General features: G+C 38.1%; 1 protein-coding gene across 1 annotated transcript in view; it reads right to left on the bottom strand.

The window, feature by feature from the left end:
* Btaf1 (B-TFIID TATA-box binding protein associated factor 1) overlaps window positions 1-19861 on the bottom strand; it is an 84592-nt gene that overhangs the window by 38929 nt on the left and 25802 nt on the right. Inside the window, exons 6-14 of the mRNA XM_048338693.1 lie at window positions 18374-18510; window positions 15483-15612; window positions 15164-15232; window positions 13556-13645; window positions 12099-12194; window positions 11824-12000; window positions 8804-8944; window positions 7203-7327; window positions 2639-2759 (exon numbers count right to left, since the gene is read on the bottom strand). Of these exons, the coding sequence (XP_048194650.1) occupies window positions 2639-2759; window positions 7203-7327; window positions 8804-8944; window positions 11824-12000; window positions 12099-12194; window positions 13556-13645; window positions 15164-15232; window positions 15483-15612; window positions 18374-18510 (1086 nt within the window). The remainder of the gene's footprint in view (window positions 1-2638; window positions 2760-7202; window positions 7328-8803; window positions 8945-11823; window positions 12001-12098; window positions 12195-13555; window positions 13646-15163; window positions 15233-15482; window positions 15613-18373; window positions 18511-19861) is intronic.

Consider the following 19861-nt stretch of genomic DNA (forward strand, 5'->3'; position numbering starts at 1 on the left):
ATGAATGAGAGAAAAGAGAGAGTTATCAAGCCATGAAAAAAAGAGAAACCATAATTAACTGTTAAGTAAAAAAATCTAAAAATTAACATAATTTAAAATTTTAATTACGTAAAAATTAATTTCATATTGTTAAATTAAAAAAGCTAAAAATTAGGCACACTATATTATTCCAACTCATGATATTCTGGGAAAAACAAAACTTTAAAAGAGAGAGTAAAAAGAGCAGTGGTTGTTAAGGGCTCAGGAAATGGAAATGAAGACAAACAGGTGAAGCACAGGTAACTTTTATACATGTAGTATTATCCTACTTTGTATAATACTACATGGATGGATATTATACATCCTTGTCAAAAACCAACCAGCAACACCTTGTCAACAAAATTTAATTTAAAAAAAAAACTTTAAAAAAAGGGGGAAAAAAAAGTCAGCTGATGGCTCACACCTGTAGTCCTAGCTACTCAGGAAGTTCAGATCTAAGGCTCACAGTTCCAAGCTAACTTGAACAAAAAGTCCATGAGACTCATATCCAATTAACCACCAAAAAACACAGAAGTGGGGGCTGGGGATATGGCCTAGTGGCAAGAGAGCCTGCCTCGATTCCCCAGCACCACATATAAAGAAAACGGCCAGAAGTGGCGCTGTGGCTCAAGTGGCAGAGTGCTAGCCTTGAGCAAAAGGAAGCCAGGGACAGTGCTCAGGCCCTGAGTCCAAGGCCCAGGACTGACCCCCCCCCAAAAAAGACGGAAGTGGAACTACGGCTCAAGTAGTAGAGCACTAACCTTGAGCACAAAAGCCGAGGGACAGCACCCAGGCCCTGAGTTCAAGCCAGAGGACTGACACATGCACACATACATATGCACGCATGCACAATCTAAAATGTAGAGTAAACCCTAAAGTATAGACTTTAGTTAATAACAATAACCAGTATTGGACCATCAATTATAACAAATGTATCATAAGAAACCAAGGTATTAACAGGAAATTGCTTGAATAGTAACAGAAATATAAAGAATATATATATAGCAAGACCATTTTCTGGATTTTTCTCAATTTTTCTGTAAATCTAAAATTGCTTAGTCTCTATGCTTTAAAAAAAAAAAAAGCCATTGTGAAACAAAGTGATTTGATGACATCAAGCAGTTTGTCCAAAGTAAATTTAGGAATACTCAGAAACATTTAGGCACTATTTGAGGGTTGGGTAGAAGGAAAGGGCAAAAGGAGACAATGAACATGATAGAAATACATTGTATGCGTGTATGTAAACAGAATAATCAAATAGAAAAGAAAGTAACTGTCATGCTGAATATGATCAAAGTACATTTTATGCGGATACATAAGTATCACAATGAACCTTCTTTGTATGATCAATATAAGCCTAAAAATTAGGCAAAAATTACAAAATTGAAGTATGAATAAAAATAAAGAGTAGCCCATGAGAGTTGTCTTATCAGTCTGCGCCCTAATTTTCATACCAATCTATGCCTAATCAACAGAGAATTATAAAACAGACCTGATAGTTTTTCTGCAGAAGATTCTGATTAAATAAAATCAAAAGAATGGAAAATGAAATTTATAGATGTTTATTCACAAAGTTGAACATAATGCCATGCTGCAGATTAAAATATGTACATGTGGTCTGGGGATATGGCCTAGTGGCAAGAGCGCTTGCCTCGTATAACTGAAGCCCTGGGTTCGATTCCCCAGTACCACATATACAGAAAGTGGCCAGAAGTGGTGCTGTGACTCAAGTGGCAGAGTGCTAGCCTTGAGCAAAAAGAAGCCAGGGACAGTGCTCAGGCCCTGAGTCCAAGGCCGGGACTGGCAAAAAAATAAATAAATATAATAAAATAAAATATGTACATGTAATATTCCCAATTTATATACAAACACATGGTTAGTGAGCACAAGAGACATTTATTCATGCAAGTATCTACTGTCTTAAAATAATTAAATGCTGCTTTTTAAAGGCAATTGGTCCAAACTGTAGTATCTGTGTAAAATATATTATACATATTATGTTGAAAGAATTCGGATTCCTGATATTTTTCCTAGTGTATTGTACTCCACCTACAAAGTTATTTTTAAAAACTCATAGTATTAAAGTACTTATAAACAGGGGAAGGACTCCTCAACTAATAGGCTGAAAACATTAATACTACTTCAATGACATCTGAAGACATTTCAGTGTGTCAGTCCTGAGTATAGTATTCTTGGAAATAGCAGGATCTTAAAGACTGAGTAATCTTTTAAAGAGGAAGCAACAGCCAGGAATTCAATGGCCAGTCACTTAAAACCTTACAACCTGGGATGGGTTCTGCCAACCACTTCCTTGTCAATCATGGAAAGCAAACAAAGGCTGAAGAGCAGGTATCCTATAGGAAGAGACTATTCAAACAATACTTGTTTATTCAACAAATATTTTCTGAGGACTTCCTTTGTGTTAAGCACTATTCCAAGTGCTGAGAACACAATAAAATACTAAAATATTTCTGTCCTCATGATTTATTTCTATATGTTTATAGTTACTATACTACTTCTAGCCCAGCATTTTGACCTTTGAATATGTAGCAAGCATGAGCAAAGTTTATTTTATAAAATTAACTTAAAAGCTGCAAGATTTCTACAGTTCAATGCTTACCTGATCCTGTGTTGATAATAACGTAAACAGAGTTTCCAATGCTGCTCTTCGAACTGATGATATAGTGTGATGTAAAAATGGCCAGACACGTGGAACTAAAACTGTGAGTGACTGTTGAATACTAATAAAGAAGACACAAATTAATCTTACTCATTCTCAGTTGAAACTTCATATATATATATATTCATCTTAAGTATCACTCTCATGTGGACCTATGGGTTTTGAGATTTTAATCTTTTCGATTAAAAAGATTCAATTTTCACATGAACAGTCACCTAATACCCTTGCTGAAAAATGTTATTAGAGAACAAAATAGGCAAAAAGTTTAAATCTGGGGCTGGGGATATAGCCTAGTGGCAAGAGTGCCTGCCTCGGATACACGAGGCCCTAGGTTCGATTCCCCAGCACCACATATGCAGAAAACGGCCAGAAGCGGCGCTGTGGCTCAAGTGGCAGAGTGCTAGCCTTGAGCGGGAAGAAGCCAGGGACAGTGCTCAGGCCCTGAGTCCAAGGCCCAGGACTGGCCAAAAAAAAAAAAAAAAAAAAAAAAAAGTTTAAATCTAACATTAAGGGTTTTTTATTTGTTTTGTTGTTTTTTGCCAGTCCTGGGGCTTGGACTCAGGGCCTGAGCACTGTCTCTGGCTTCTTTTTTGCTCAAGGCCAGCACTCTACCACTTGAGCCACAGCACCACTTCCGGCTTTTTCTGATTATGTGGTGCTGAGGAATCCATCCCAGGGCTTCGTGCATGCTAGGCAAGTACTCCACCACTAAGCCACGTTCCCAGCCCACATAAGTGTTTTCTATGGCACTAATGTCATGAACTATCTTTATCAACTTAAAAACTTTTCAATATATCTGCATTAAAATTGTTCCTTCTGAGGAAAATGGGATATTTATCTTAGCAATTCAATCAATCAGGTTTACTAAACTTTACTCCATTTCCACCTGTAGCTAACCCCAACAGGTAGATGCACATACCATTCATCAAATGGTATGGCTGTAGTCTTGTAGTTTACTACTGAACTTTAGCAATACTAAGCTAGAAAAACTCCAAAACTCTCCTGCCTCATCAACTAGATTATAATTGAGGAAGCAAGCAAGACAAGCCTAAGCTAACTTGAATCATGGGATTCCAGTCATTCATGAACTATTTATAATATTCACCTGGGTTAAGAAATTATTTGTATTTAACATTTGAACTATATACCTATGTACAAAAAGGCATAAACAAAACAGTATATGCCAATGTTAGATACTTGTCCAACTTTTGTGCTTCTTTTCAGGCCTGCCTTTTAACACTAAATATTTATGAACATACCTTTTATAGTAACATTTAGTAATAAGTTCACTCAAAAATTCTAAAATAAAAACATGCACACGCAGACATAAAAGAGACTCAGAATACACAAAGACATTACAACAAAGGTCTTGTTAATAGTGTTTAACTATTCATGCTCCAAATGACATGCTGTAGTTCTTCTTACATAGCTAGAAAATATCTGACAAATATGAGAAGCAAATTTTTGAAACAAATGAAATGGATGGAAAACTACATATCACATTGAATTACCAGAATTTTCATTACATTATTGTATTTTCTTACATTTTCTAGTTTTTCTAACACCATCCACGAAGGCTGATAGGCCAAATTCATTCCTCCTGAATTGTTTTGCTTTAAAGTAAGTTTTACTAGCATACAAGCCTGTTCATCACTTCATATAATGCTATGTATGATGACACAGATTGTGGTTCACAAATTTTGGGGGGTTGTTTTTACCAGTGCTGGGGCTTAGAACTCAGGGCTTGAGCACTGTCCCTGAGCTTCTTTTGCTCAAGGCTAGCACTCTACCATTTGAGCCACAGTGCCACTTTTGGCCTTTTCTTTTTGTGTGGTATTAAGGAATCAAACCCAGGGCTTCATACATGGTAGGCAAGCACTCTACCGCTAAGCCACATTCCCAGTCCCACAAGTTTTTTAGTTGACTATTTGGACCTTCACAGAAGAGGTTTACCTATTAAAAGCTTGATTTAGGGCTGGGAATATGGCCTAGTGGCAAGAGTGCTTGCCTCGTATAAATGAAGCCCTGGGTTTGATTCCCCAGCACCACATATATAAAAAATGGCCAGAAGTGGTGCTGTGGCTCAAGTGGCAGAGTGCTGGCCTTGAGCAAAAAGAAGCCAGGGACAGTGCTCAGGCCCTGAGTCCAAGGCCAGGACTGGCAAAAAAAAATAAATAAATAAAAATAAAAATAAAAGCTTGATCTAGAGTATTTAAAAACCCTATCTTTAGTCAGGCACTGGTGGCCTGAGCCTGTAATCCTAGCTATTTCAGGAGGCTGATATCTGAGGATCAAAATTAGAAGCCAGCCCAGGCAGGAAAGTCCATGAGACTCTTATCTCCAATTAACCAGCAGAAAACTTGAAGTGGTAGAGTGCTAGCCTTGAGCAAAACAGCAAAGGAACAGCACCCAGGCTGAGTTCAAGCCCAGAAACTGACAGAAAAAAAAAAAAAAAAGCCTGTATTTTGCAACTTAAGTACTGGAAACATAAAAAAATAGGAAACTCCACATATGTACCACCACTTGTTTTTCTTCTATTGCTTTTATAGGTACTTGTTTTGACATTCCTACTTGTGTGCTGTTGTATGAACCTAAATTTAGCATTCAATTACTGTCATTCAGTCCGCCCTATTGAAACATTTTCTATGTACAACTTGGATTTTCATATAAAATACTCAACAGTCAGAAATTACTTTAAAATCATAATCATGTGCATATTTACTGACCACACTCACTAGGCTAAGAACAGTAATTTCCTCATCTGTGAATTTTTCTAAAATTAAAATTTTTCTTTTTCCAGTTCCAGGACTTTAACTAAGGGAGAGTCTGTCTTTTGCTTGTCTTGCTTATTCATGGCTGGTGTGCCACTACTTGACTCATACCTCCAGCCTGGCTTTTTACTGTTTAATTGGAGGTAGAGTCTCCAGGACATTTTTGCCTAGATAAAACTTCAAACTGAGATCATCCTAGTCAGCCTCCTGAGGAGCCAGGAACCATATGTGAAGTTTTATAAATTTCATGTTTCTTCTATATCACTAATTAATAAAAACAAAACAATAGTATTCAGGAGCCAATCATTAAAAAGTAGGGAACATTATTTGAGTCTCACTTCAAATACTAGACTAGGAAAGTCAGAAACGCTGTAATTTTAATTTCAATGTGGTGTACAATTCTGGCTTCCTCCAATTTTTCCCCTTTGGATATATTACATTAATATGTATTCCTTTTCTGAAGCAAACTGAATTATTCTAAAGAAATAAACATTATAAAGTGAAAGTTCAAAGAGACAGGTTTTGGAAAATATAAAGCATCTTATAATCCTACTAACTGTCACAGTCACTAATAAGGCAAAAGTATATTCTGAGAGCTGAAAATAATATGAAATAATCATGTTTGTTTGTTTGGTTTTTTTGGGCAGTCCTGGGCCGTGAACTCAGGGCCTGAGCACTGTCCCTGGCTTCTTTTTTTGCTCAAGGTTAGCACTCTGCCACTTGAGCCACAGCGCCACTTCTGGACATTTTCTGTATATGTGGTGCTGAGGAGTCGAACCCAGGGCCTCATGTATACGAGGCAAGCACTCTTGCCACTAGGCCATATTCCCAGCCCCTGAAATAATCATGTTTTTAAACTGCTTAACTATCCAAAAAATAGTAAATTGCATAACCAAAGTATACCAACAGTAAGGAAAGTAATGGTTTGTTGCAGTGGTAGGGATGGATATGTACATGAACTCTACCACTAAACTTCATTCCTAGCCCTCAAAATTATCTCTTCTGTCCTCAAAATGCTGGTAGATAAAGAAGATGACTTCCTGAAAATAATAGTCATTGGTATTCCCAATTTACACTACTACCTTTGTTTTTTAGTTGTCTGGAGTGTGTGTGTGTGTGTCAGATCTGGGCACTGTCCCTGAGCTTTTTTGCTCAAGGCTAGCACTCGTGTGTGTGCGCGTGTGTGCGTGCGTGCATGTGTGTGTGTGTGTGTGTGTGAGATCTGGGCACTGTCCCTGAGCTTTTTTGCTCAAGGCTAGCACTCTACCACTTGAGCCACAGCTCCACTTCTTGCTTTTTGGTGGTTAATTGGAGATAAGAGTCTCATGGACTTTCTTGCCAACCTGGTTTCAAACTGAGATCCTCAGATCTTAGTCTGAATAGCAAGGATTACAGGCATGAGCCACCAGTGCCCAGCCTACACTAGTATCTTTTTTTTTTTTGGCCAGTCCTGGGGCTTGGACTCAGGGCCTGAGCACTGTCCCTGGCTTCTTTTTGCCCAAGGCTAGCACTCTGCCACTTGAGCCATAGCGCCACTTCTGGCCATTTTCTGCATATGTGATGCTGGGGAATTGAACTCAGGGCCTCATGTATACGAGGCAAGCACTCTTGCCACTAGGCCATATCCCCAGCCCTACACTAGTATTTTTAAAGTTGCAAGATGTTTAGGGCTTAATTAACTACAAAGTTAGAAAAAGACTTTTTACTTTGTGTCATTAATTAGAAAGAATTACCTGCATTGTTGGACCTGAGGATAAGTTAACAACGATGAAAGAAGAGTCATAATACTATTTGTTGAAGCTGTCAGATCATCTAATTCCAGAAGAGCATCCCATAAGGTATTTATAATAGAGGGTACCTGTAATAATCAGTTTTCAAGATAACTTATCAAAAAATTCATAATGCCTACAAAATTGAATCAACAATAATATAGAATTCCAATGTTTTGGGGGGTTCTTTTTGGTATGTATGCAGAGCCTGAGCTAGAACTCAGGGCCTGGATGCTATCCATGAGTTTTTGTGCTCAAGGCTAGCATTCTACCACTTGAATCACAGCTCTACTTCTGTTTTTTGATAGTTTATTGGAGATAAGTCTCATGGACTTTCCTGCATGGATTGGCTTCCAACAGCAATCCTCAGATCTGTCTCCTGAATAGCTAAGAGTATAGGTGTGAGATACCAGTGCCCAGCTCAAACTTGCCAGTTTTAAGCAAAGTTAAGAAGACATTTACAATTAAAACTGCTCTGTCCCTCCTTCTTTCAGTGCCATTCTATTCGACTCTGTCACTTTCTTGTGAACTAAATTCACACTGCATATGAAAAAAATCAGAAAATAAAATAGCCTTTTTTTTTTTGGCTGGGGGAGGGGGGACCCAGAGACAGAGATTCCAATTCAATATCTGATGCATTTCGCTCACTGGCTGGTGCCACCTGAGTCATGCCTCCAACTCCCCAAATAGTTAATATTCTAGTAAAAGGCTAAACTCTAAAAACAATACTGTACAATGATACAAGATATGCTACTCTATGTAAAGCAATTTTAGATGACATCAACCTTCATGAAAAGACAAATTTAGTTTTCCAGCTCATAAAATAATGCTAGCTGAACTTTAAACTTTATTTCTGGGTTTCATAAAATGAAACACTAGCTATATCTTAAACTAATCCCTTCAAAAATGAATTCAGATTTTAAAAAGCCAAAACCTAAAAACTAGGATCTTACATTTCTAAAAATAAAGACTAATGGAAAAACAGTTTTCTTCTCAAGAAGTTTTCCTGTATTTAATGTACAAGAAGGCAAGCAGATAACAGATATAGTTTAATCTTCCCAAATAATACATGATCAAGATTTCTTGGGGCTGGGAGTATGGCCTAGTGGCAAGAGTGCTTGCCTCCTACACATGAAGCTCTCGGTTCGATTCCCCAGCACCACATATATGGAAAACGGCCAGAGGGGGCGCTGTGGCTCAAGTGGCAGAGTGCTAGCCTTGAGCAAGAAGAGGCCAGGGACGGTGCTCAGGCCCTGAGTCCAAGGTCCAGGACTGGCAAAAAAAAAAAAGATTTCTTGGGGTTGGAGGTATGGCTCAGTTGGTAATGAGTGAAACCAATTATCACCTACCAATTAGACAAATTAGACAATGAAGGAAAACATTAGATATGGAGTGAGTACTGGTCTCAGGCAGAAAAAAAAAAAAAATCCTGCTTCAGAGTAATGTATATCACAAGAAAATTGAGAATGAAGGGGAAAAAAAGTACTAGATTTCTTTCCTAATACTCCATATCTAAAATGTAACATTTTTCTGCAGAAAGCAAACATAAAGAATATTGAATGTACCTTTTGTGTCTGGAGATAGACCAAGCTTTCTACAACAGGCACTAATGATGCTGCAGCAACAGCTCTGACATCATCATCAAGATCTTGAAGTCCTTCAATTATTCTAGTTAAAACTTTAGGTAATAAAGTATTAATCACATCCTATAAAACAGTAAAAACAAAAAGATTTTTTATAACACAGTGTTTGCACTTAAATATTTCTACTTCCTTTTTTTAGTGGCTCTCGGGTTTGAACTCAGGACTTAAAAATTGCTAGATAAGCACTCCACCACCTGAGCTATACCTCTCAGTCTTTTTGTTCTGTTTCTTTTCTTTTCCCTTTTTTTCTAGGTCTTCATGCTCACCATTAGCTTTCTTCCTGGTAGCTGGTAGCTGGTATGCTATATTTCAGCCAAGCCTTCAGCCCAGAATTTTGCTGATTAATTAGAGACAGAGTCTCATATACTTTTCTGCCTGAACTGGCCTCGTGAATAGCGAGGATCATAGGCCTGTGTTTTGTTATTTATTTATTTATTTATTTATTTATTTATTTATTTATTTTTGCCAGTCCTGGGCCTTGGACTCAGGGCCTGAGCACTGTCCCTGGTTTCTTTTTGCTCAAGGCTAGCACTCTGCCACTTGAGCCACAGCACCACTTCTGGTTGTTTTCTATATATGTGGTGCTGGGGAATCGAACCCAGGGCTTCATGTATATAAGGCAGGCGCTCTTGCCACCAGGCCATATTCCCAGCCCCGTGTTTGGTTATTTTTGAGATCACTTTTTTTGTTCCCCTCTAGGCTAAACTGGAATTGTGGGCTTCCTAATCTAAGCCACCCTTATAGAAGGGGCCAAAGGTATATGCCACCAATGCCCAACTATTGGATGAAATCAAGTCTCACAAAAGGTTTGCCTGGGTTGCTCACAGAGATCTTGCCAATCTCTTCTCAAGTAGCTAGGATTAGGTATGAGCCACTGGGGCCCAGCAAACATTTCTATTAAAGTTGTCATCTGAAAGTATAAATTCATATATATATATGTATATATACACACATATATGTAATATCACATAAAAATAATACCAATATATTATATGAATAACCCTATTTAAGAAAGATTACATTGTCATCAAGTACTTTGTTACTGGAAGTTACTTAAATATCTGAATATATTTTCTCAGGTAAGACCACCAATTTTCTGGGTAAAAAATACAAAAAAAAAGTGTGAATTAGTTTTATACATACTAATGTATAGAGGCTACAGGTATTATACATACCTGTAGAGGCTACAGGTGGAAAGAAGGGACTAAAAGGGTAAGGAAACATAAGGAAGAAATAAGGAAGCACAAAAAAAGAAAAGAGATAGAAAACTTGGGCCTATGATCAGAAATCACAAATGTTTTGTTGCTGACAGCTTAGAGAAATGGTGAAGGGGGAGAAAAAGGAGGAGGAAAAGAAAGAGGGAAGAATTGGGAGGAAAAATATGACACTCAGAAAACTTCAAAAAGCTACGTGTTCTATCTGGCCCTCAGAGATTCATGAAAGGAGGTTCCATATTTTTATGTAGTGAGCGCTAGAAGACAGGAATAGCTGATTCAAAACATCAAGTAGTCATAATAGAAAACAATAGGCAGGGCAACCCTTAAGGCCCTAACAAAGATAGTTTAATCTGAGACATATTCTGGAAAACTAAACTGGTAAGAAAAAGTTCAGTCCTAGTCTCTAGCTCCTCATTTATAATCTCTTTACTTGAACATTTCTTCATTTCCTACTGACACTGATAATTTGCTGGCACCATTATCCCCAAAGTAAAGGAAAATGCCTATGAAGTCCCAAATGGGGAAAGGAAATGTTTTATTTGTACATCATAACAGAACTCAGAATCAGTATTTTTTTTAAAAATCTTACATATTGTACAGACTGTATAATAGTTTAAAAAAGCATTTTAGCACACTTTTAAGTAAAATATCTCACGTGTTATAAATCAAATAGGCTTTTACAGATCACCCTAGGAATCTAATTCCTAGTCATGACATGAGAGATTCCATACATGAATGTTTTCAATAACTTACTAATAGACTATTAATGTCATAAATAGGGGCTATGTGCATGTGCAGCCTAGATGAAGCATTACAATATAAGAAACACTGGAATATAAAACATGCCATCTAGTTTCTACTTTTGGTACTAAGTCTAGTTTCATAACTAGTTTTTGAACAGGCATTTAACTATTCAGAACTTATTTCCCTATATAAGAATGGTAAAGCCACCTATATTTAATTCTAATACTGTATCTTCTATAATTTGAAAAAGAGCTTTATGAACTCAAGAGCATGTATTTAATACTTAAATAACTTAAGGCAAACTGAATTAAATGCAGAGATTATTGCAGTATTGGATGAAAAAAGAAAAATAACACTTGACCTCAAAAAGGCAAAAACAATAACCCCTTTTTATTTTTTTTAAATAGAGTCTGCATATATAGCACAATCTTTCTGCCTCAGCTTCCTGATTGCTGGGATTATAGATATACAACAAACATCACACTTAGCTTTATATTTAAAATTCTTATGAGCACTACTTATCTCTAAGAAACTATCTCAAGAAGCAAGGATTGGCTTGGTTGGAACATTAAGAATCTAGGGCCAAGCCAAGCACTGGTAGCTCACACCTCTCCTCCTAGCTACTCAGAAGGCTGAGATTGGAGGATTGTTGTTCGAAGCCAATCGATGCAGGAAAGTACATGAGACTCATCTCCAATTAACGACCAGAAAACTGGAAGTAGAGCTGAGGCTCAAAGTGGTAGAGTACTAGCCTTGAGCATAAAAGAGTTTAGGAACAATGCCCAGGCCCTGAGTTCAAACCCCATGACCGACACATACACATACATACATACATACATACATACACACACACACACACACACACACACACAGAATCTAGGGCCATTTCATATATGTAGTTAATGAAAGCTATCTCTTTTCCTTTTCATATATAGTTAATGAAATAAACAGAAAATTCACTTTGACAAAAGAAGTAGTTACCTGACGTACTGCCAATGCATATTTAATTCCCAGCAGACCACCATGTCTGACTTCCCACTGATCTTGTGTAAGTAATTTTAGCAATACATCTACAGTCTTATGAACTCCTGTTTCATTCATGTGTTTTAAAACCACACCTAACGTTTGAGCACAGGTTTCACGAACTGGTGCCACAACCTACAGAACAGAAAGAAAAAAATACACACATTTGCAAATAAATAATTTTGCAGTATTTGTAATTTGTTTAGGCAAAGCCTGACTTAGGTGATACTTACCTCATCAGAAACAAAGTCTCCAAATCTGTCTAATGCGAAAACACAAAGGAGTCTAATAACCAAGTCTTCCAACCACTCTTGATGCTGCTGAATCATCTATTAAAACACAATTCTTTTTTTTTAATAACAAAAACCACACTCTGTACTGGGATGGGAGGACACCTTATATCCACCCCACCCCACCCCCCAATACCAGGGTAAATTATTTGTCCGTGTGTGTCAATACTGGGGGCTTGAAATCAAGGCCACAAGCTCTTAACTTTTTCACTCTGGACTATCACTCTACAACTTGAGCTACATCTCCACTTTCAGCCATTTTGTTGGTAAATTGGAGAAAAGAGTCTCTGGTAGTCAAGCACTGGTGTCTCACACCTGTAATACTAATTAATTACTCAGGAGGCTGAGATCTGAGGATCTCTATTGGAAACCAGCCCAGGCAGGAAAGTCATGAGACTCTTCTCTCGATTCAAGAAAGCCAGAAGTGGAGTGTGACTGTGATAAAGTGTTAGCCTTGAGCAAAAAGGCTTAGGGACAGCTCTCATGCCCTGAGTTCAAGCCCCAAGACCAAAATAAAAGAGAAAGATGGGGCTGGGAATATGGCCTAGTGGCAAGAGTGCTTTCCTCGTATACATGAAGCCCTGGGTTCGATTCCCAAGCACCACATATATAGAAAACAGCCAGAAGTGAGTGGCGCTGTGGCTCAAATGGTAGAGTGCTAGCCTTGAGCAAAAAGAAGCCAGGGACAGTGTTCAGGCCCTGAGTCCAAGGCCCAGGACTAGCAAGAGAGAGAGAGAAAGAGACAGACAGACAGACAGACAGACAGGACAGTCTTTTGCATTTGTGTGCCTGGACTGGTTTAAAACTGAGATCCTCAGATCTCAGCCTTCTGAGTAACTAGGATTGCAGGTGTGAGCCACTGGTACCCTGCCAGGAAAGATTTTAATGGAATAAACAATAACCAAAAAATAAGTCCTAATAGTGAATTTTAAAATTAACCATGTCTTCTCTGATGATCAATTTGAGTAAGATTCAAAATTCTTAACTCTTGTTATGCTACTTGTACTTCAAGAGAAATTACTTGGGTTATCTCTGGTATCAAGTATAATTGTCACATAGCTACTATCCAATCACCAGTCTCTTGCTGCTCCAATCATGTTTCTCACTGACCTTTCTGATAGTAACTTATTCATCTTATTCTACTTTCCAATTAAGGATATCCTGTATAAAAGTTCTTTCTTCTTTAAGTTTTCTGCTCAATGTTTATAAATCTTTCTCCAGAACTCAATTTTCCTGTCGAGAAATACTTTTTCTTATTTAAAAAACTATTTTTAGTCATATGTTTTACCTACACATATTTCTCTTGTCCCACCTTATATACATACTCTTGTTACTATCCTATGTTGGAAAAAAAAGCCAATTTCTAAACTTGTCAATAATTGTAGCTCTAATACACTTACCTCTTCTAAAGTGCTATCTCCCATTTTACCACCACTTTTTCCATGAGCTTTAAGAATTTCCCTAAGTCCAGTGCCTGCCCCATGTCGAACCTAAAAAAAGAACCCAGAATTAAATGTCAGAGGTTAAATGTTTAAAGAAATTGAATTTTTCTCTTCAATATGAGAGATAATATTTTAGGGTTTTTTGTTGTTGTTGTTGTTTTTGTTTTGTTTTTGCCAGTCCTGGGGCTTGCACTCAGGCCCTGGCTTCTTTTTGCTCAAGGCCAGCACTCTACCTCTTGAGCCACAGCGCCACTTCTGGCCTTTTTTGTTTATGTGGTACTGAGGAATTGAACCCAGGGCTACATGCATGCCTTGCAAGCAGTTTAACTAAGCCACATTCACAGCCCAGAATACTGCAGTTTTAAGAAAGTAAATTTAAGTGGTACATTATAAGAATCCATTCTTTTCCAGGCACTGGTGGCTCATGCCTGTAATCCTAGCCTTTCAGGAGGCTGAGATCTGAGGATCAAAGTTTGAACCTAGCCTGGGCAGAAAGGTCTGTGACTCTTTAACTTCTGATCAATCAGCAAAAATTCAGGTGTGGAACTGCAGGTCAACACCATGAGGCCCTGAGTTCAGAGCCCAATACTGACACACACACACACACACACACACACACACACACACACACACGAATTACAAGCCAGTCACCAGTGGCTCATGCCAGCCCAGGCCAGAAAGTCTGTAGACTCTTATCTCCAATTAACCACCAGAAAACCAGAAGTGTTGCTGTGGCTTAAAGTAGTAGAACACTAGCCTTGAGTGAAAAGATCAGGGAAAGTACCCAGGCCCAGAGTTCAAGCCCCTGACTGACCAAAAAGAAAAAAAATTATATATTTCATACATAACTTTCTTTTTTGTGGAATGTTTTAAAAGTCAACCAAGGAAATAGCTATTCTAATATCCTTCTGAGACATAAATGTATATGGCAGTCCCTCCCCTATGCTCCATCTATATACTTAGCACTATCCAAGGAAAAGAAAAAGAATTATGTCTTTTTCTCAGAACCCAAACACTAACTAGTATTTTAGGAATACATGCAGCAGTAAGTTCCAGAGCTACCAGTAATAAGAGCCAAGAAGACAATTCAAACAAAACATTTCCACTTTACTGGAGCACTCAGATAAAAACATGAAAGGTAAGATGGTGAGGATATTTTGCCTAGTGTTATGCTACTGAAAGGTATCCTAAGTGAGGGTTTCCCCTCTTCCTCTCGGTACTAGGAATCAAACCCAGACCCTCTCATATGCATTCAGGCAATGAGCTACAACTCTAGCCCCAATGCACGGCAGGAAAAAGAAGTAATAATATCCAGGGGCCAACCATGAAGAATAGAATGGTTTGAGACTACCAATGCACACACAGGGCTTTACTCTCATCTCTACTTCATACTGGGACCTCTTCTAGTGTACAAGAGTTCTTTCAAAGAAATACTTTTGGTGTGAAAACTACTGGGATTTCTTCTTTTTTTTTTTTTCTGGTGCGAGGACTTGAATCCAGGGCCTGATAAATGGTAACACACACACACACACTGAGAAAAATTTATGATAAAGAAGTCTTTCTTACCTCCCAAGAAGGATTAAAAAGATCATTGCAAAGTTCTTCACAAAAACTTTCCAAAGGCCATTCATTTGTCTAAGTAAGAAAGATATAATTACTCCTGGCTCAAAGGGTTTATTTTACACTAACAATTTTAAGTAATTCAATAAATTATATTTATTTTTAGGCCTAGCAATAGTAACTCGGCTTTAAACTTTTTTAATGAGTAATCTTTTTAACAAATGAAGATATGAAATTTTTACTAAAAAAATCTCCATAGACAAATTACTCAATATTATTCTAAAGACACACTAATTAGAGAAATTTATAAACAATTTCAATATACCTCTTCAATTAAGGAAGAAGTGTCTGGAATATTATCAATCAAGACTTTAGAATCATTTGTTGTCTGATTAATAACAACATTTGCTATTTTCCGTCTCTTTTCTTCTGGCTCCCCATCAGTGCTATCATTACTGAAAAAGAAAAGTCACCATTTTGAAGTTAATAAAGTATAATGTAAACCACAATGAATATAAGAGAACGTGCTGTTTGAACAGATGCTTTTTACCATATTTTGCTTATTCCATGTATCAAAAAAATGTACTGCCTAAGGCTGGGAATATGGCCTAGTGGTAGTGCTTACCTCATATACAAGAAGCCCTGGGTTGGATTCCTCAGCACCACATATATAAAAAAGCTGGAAGTGGCGCTGTGACTCAAGTGGTAGAGTGCTAGCCTTGAGCAAAAAAAGGGACAGTGCTCAGGCCCTGAGTTCAAGCCCCAGGACAGGCAAAAAACAATCAAAACAAAACAAAAAAATTTACCGCCTAATATGTTTTGGGCAAGCTATCTCCCACCATTCTGAGTCAGTAAATGCTTTCTTTCAAATTGAGTTTCAAATCTAATCCCATTTTTTCCCTTCACAACCAGTTCCTTTCTTTAAAACTCTCCAATAAAATCATTTAATCTTGTTCAACATAGCATAATTCTTCAGGCTTTTGTATTCTGGACAAAGCGAACATACTGAGTTAATACCATATACGTTTTTGAAAAATACAAAGAGAGGGGCTGGGAATATGGCCTAGTGGGAAAATGCTTACCTTGTATAAATGAAGCCCTGGGTTGGATTCCTCAGCACCACATATACAGAAAAAGCCGGAAGTGGTGCTGTGGCTCAAGTGGTAGAGTGCTAGCCTTGAGCAAAAAGAAGCCAGGGACAGTGCTCAGGACCTGAGTCCAAGGCCCACAACTGGCCAAAAAAAAAAGAAAGAAAAATACAAGAGAGAGCTGGGCACTGGTGGCTCACATCTGTGATCCTAGCTACTCAAGAGGCTGAGATCTGAGGATCATGGTTCAAAGCCAGCCTGGGCAGAAAAGTCCCTGTGAGACTCTTATCTCCAACTAACCACTCAAAAAGTGGCACTATGGCTCAAATGGTAGAGCACTATCCTTGAACAACAAAGAGGCTTGGGGATAGTGGGGATAGTGTCCAGGCCCTGAGTTCAAGACCCACAACTGGAGAAAAAAAAAATCAAGAATACAAATACAAGGTCCTATACCACCACCACCAACAACAAAAAAGGTCCTACAGTTAACAAAAGAGTTTACACTTTCAAACTCAAACACCCTATGTACAAATTTCTACCAAGTACTTGCTTATTATTCATCTTCCTTTGTGACAGGCTTTTATTTTTATCTTTTTTTTTCTATGCCAACACTGGGGCTTGAACTCAGGGCCTTGTGCTCTCTTGCGGCTTTTCCACTCAAGGTTGGTGTACTTGAGTCATACTCCATTTCCAAGCTTGTAAACACTGTAAAGATTCTTAAGTTCATACAAATGGAACAAAGTATTATCATCAGCAAAAAAGTACTAATTTTTATAGGATTTCTATTTATTCATCATTTAATGAAACACCTTTGTACTTTAACAAAGCCCTGGAAAGAGGTCGTTTTTAACGACCCTTTAATGACTGTTGGTCTAAAGCCATGTACAGATAGCACTTTTATTAACTAAGAATCTGAAAATAATGACTATGTACAGAATTGTTTATACAAAGTAAGATAATCTGGGGGCTGGGAATATGGCCTAGCGGCAAGAGTGCTTGCCTCATATACAGGAAGCCCTAAGCCCTGGGTTCAATTCCCCAGCACCACATATATAGAAAACAGCCAGAAGTGGCGCTGTGGCTCAAGTGGCAGAGTACTGGCCTTGAGCAAAAAGAAGCCAGAGACAGTGCTCATGCCCTGAGTCCAAGCTCCAGGACTGGCCAAAAAAAATATACATATATATATCTATAGATGGTATAGAGAAGTGAACAGCTTTTTTAATTGTTGCCAGTGAACAACTTGAAATACTTATATTAACTATGAAGAAACAGGGCTGGGACTATGGCCTAGTGGTAAAGTGCTCGCCTCGTATACATGAAGCCCTGGGTTTGATTCCTCAGCACCATATATATAGAAAAAGCCAGAAGTGGCGCTGTGGCTCAAGTGGCAGAGTGCTAGCCTTGAGCAAAAAGAAGCTCAGGGACAGTGTTCGAGCCCTTAGTCCAAGCCCCATGACTGGCAAAAAAAAAAAAAAAAAAAGAAAATTATGAAGAAACACAAATAAAATTAAAAAAACAACAACAACAAAGTAAGATAATCTGGCTTATTATCAGCTATTTAGCATAGCCCCAATCTTAGAAACATCTTAGGTGATTTTAATACCCTGACAATACATCTAATTTTACTAAAACAGTATTCTTAACTTGTGACCTTTAGCCCATCTTTCTGAATCCATTCTCTACTACTCTCTCTTCAATCCATTTGTTCCAGTTATCCTGCCCATGTTTCTTGAATAGTCCATGATTAACGCCTCTGCCTGGAAGGTACCCTCCTTTGTAGATTTTCAGACTTGATTTAGAGCTCATAATTAGTAAGAAAATAAAATCTGCTCATGTAGATTTTTCAAAACCAGTTTTTGGCAGATAGAGGGTATGTTAATAATGTTTAGAATAGTGATTCATGAATTTTTCTAGGGAAGTAGTCTTCTTGCCCAGTAACTACTTAGTAAATACTCTGACAACTGAACAAGGCAATGCAAACATTACTATTCAGCTTTAAAAAAAAAACAGCAAAATGTTCTTTCACAAATCAAGTATAGATAGACTTGAGCTACATAGCAATTATGTTTTAAGTGACTAAACAGAAAAATTGTTATTATTTTAAGTGAATAAGCAGAAAAGTTATTACCTCTTCTCATTAGCTTCCACTGCATCCCTGGACCTCTGTTTTGCAAATAACTTAGCCATTCGTTTAGCTTTGTTCTTTTGCCTGTTGCTCATTCCTGCTCGGAATTCTGAGTCAATCAATTCAGCTGCCTGGAGAGTCTAAAAAGTAAAAGAATGTTGAGTTTTAATGGTTAGAAGTTAAAGTGAACACCTTTAGAGTACCCATCTCAGTACATAAGAATACAAATTCTAGTATATACAGATTAAAGATATTCTTTTTTGACAGCCTCATATCATTCTCTTATATAGCTATTCTCTAATTTTACTCTCTTCTTATTCCTTATTCATCCAAATCTTATCAAATATTCTCTGGTGGTGCTGGGAATATGGCCTAGTGACAAGAGTGCTTGCCTCCTACACATGAAGCTCTCGGTTCGATTCCCCAGCACCACATATATGGAAAACAGCCAGAAGGGGCGCTGTGGTTCAGTTGGCAGGGTGGTAGCCTTGAGCGGGAAGAAGCCAGGGATGGTGCTCAGGCCCTGAGTCCAAGGCCCAGGACTGGCCAAAAAAAAAAAAAATTCTCCGGTATCTTAACTTTTTTATGACACACATGTTAACATACATGACTGATTTTTGACAAGATGAAATTCAAAATAACTACAATATGCTATACAAGTTATGAGGAAAAAAAAGAATGACAATGATAGAAATTAACGAGTACCGGCTTACACATGTAATCTTAGCTACTCAGGAGGCTGACACCTAGAGGATCATGGATTGAAGCCAGCCTGTGCAGATAAGACTATTAAGACTCCTCCAACTAGTCAGCAAAAAGCTGGGCTGGAGATGTGAATCAAGTTGTAGATCACCAGCTGTGCACAAGAATGCTGTGCAATAGATTAAGATCAAGAGTTCAAGCACAGGAAATGTGCCCCCTCTCCATATACATAAAGAGAAATTAATAATCAACACATGATGGAAAAAAATAGAAATTATAGCACTAAGTAACAGATTGGTCCAGCATCCTATAGTCACTGTACTCAACAAACTCTTTTACTTTTAACCATGGTCTACTTCTTCTGCTCTTTATTCTATTCATGGGAGACAATCACTATAAAGACTACATTCTAGGCTATGTGTTGTGGTGCAAGTCGATAGCTCCAGCATATTGGGAGCCTGATAAAGAAAATCACGTGAGTCCAGGAGTTTGACTATGAACAACAATGCAAGAATCCTGTCTCAGGGCTGGGGATATGGCCTAGTGGCAAGAGTGCCTGCCTCATATACATGAGGCCCTGGGTTCGATTCCCCAGCACCACATATACAGAAAACGGCCAGAAGTGGCGCTGTGGCTCAAGTGGCAGAGTGCTAGCCTTGAGCAAAAAGAAGCCAGGGACAGTGCTCAGGCCCTGAGTCCAAGCCCCAGGACTGAGAAAAAAAAAAAAAAATCCTGTCTCAGCAAGGAATGGTGGTTCATGATTATAATCTCAGCTACTCAGAAGGCTGA

The sequence above is a fragment of the Perognathus longimembris genome, chromosome 2 (genome assembly GCF_023159225.1).
Source record: "Perognathus longimembris pacificus isolate PPM17 chromosome 2, ASM2315922v1, whole genome shotgun sequence".
Taxonomy (NCBI): Eukaryota; Metazoa; Chordata; class Mammalia; order Rodentia; family Heteromyidae; genus Perognathus; species Perognathus longimembris.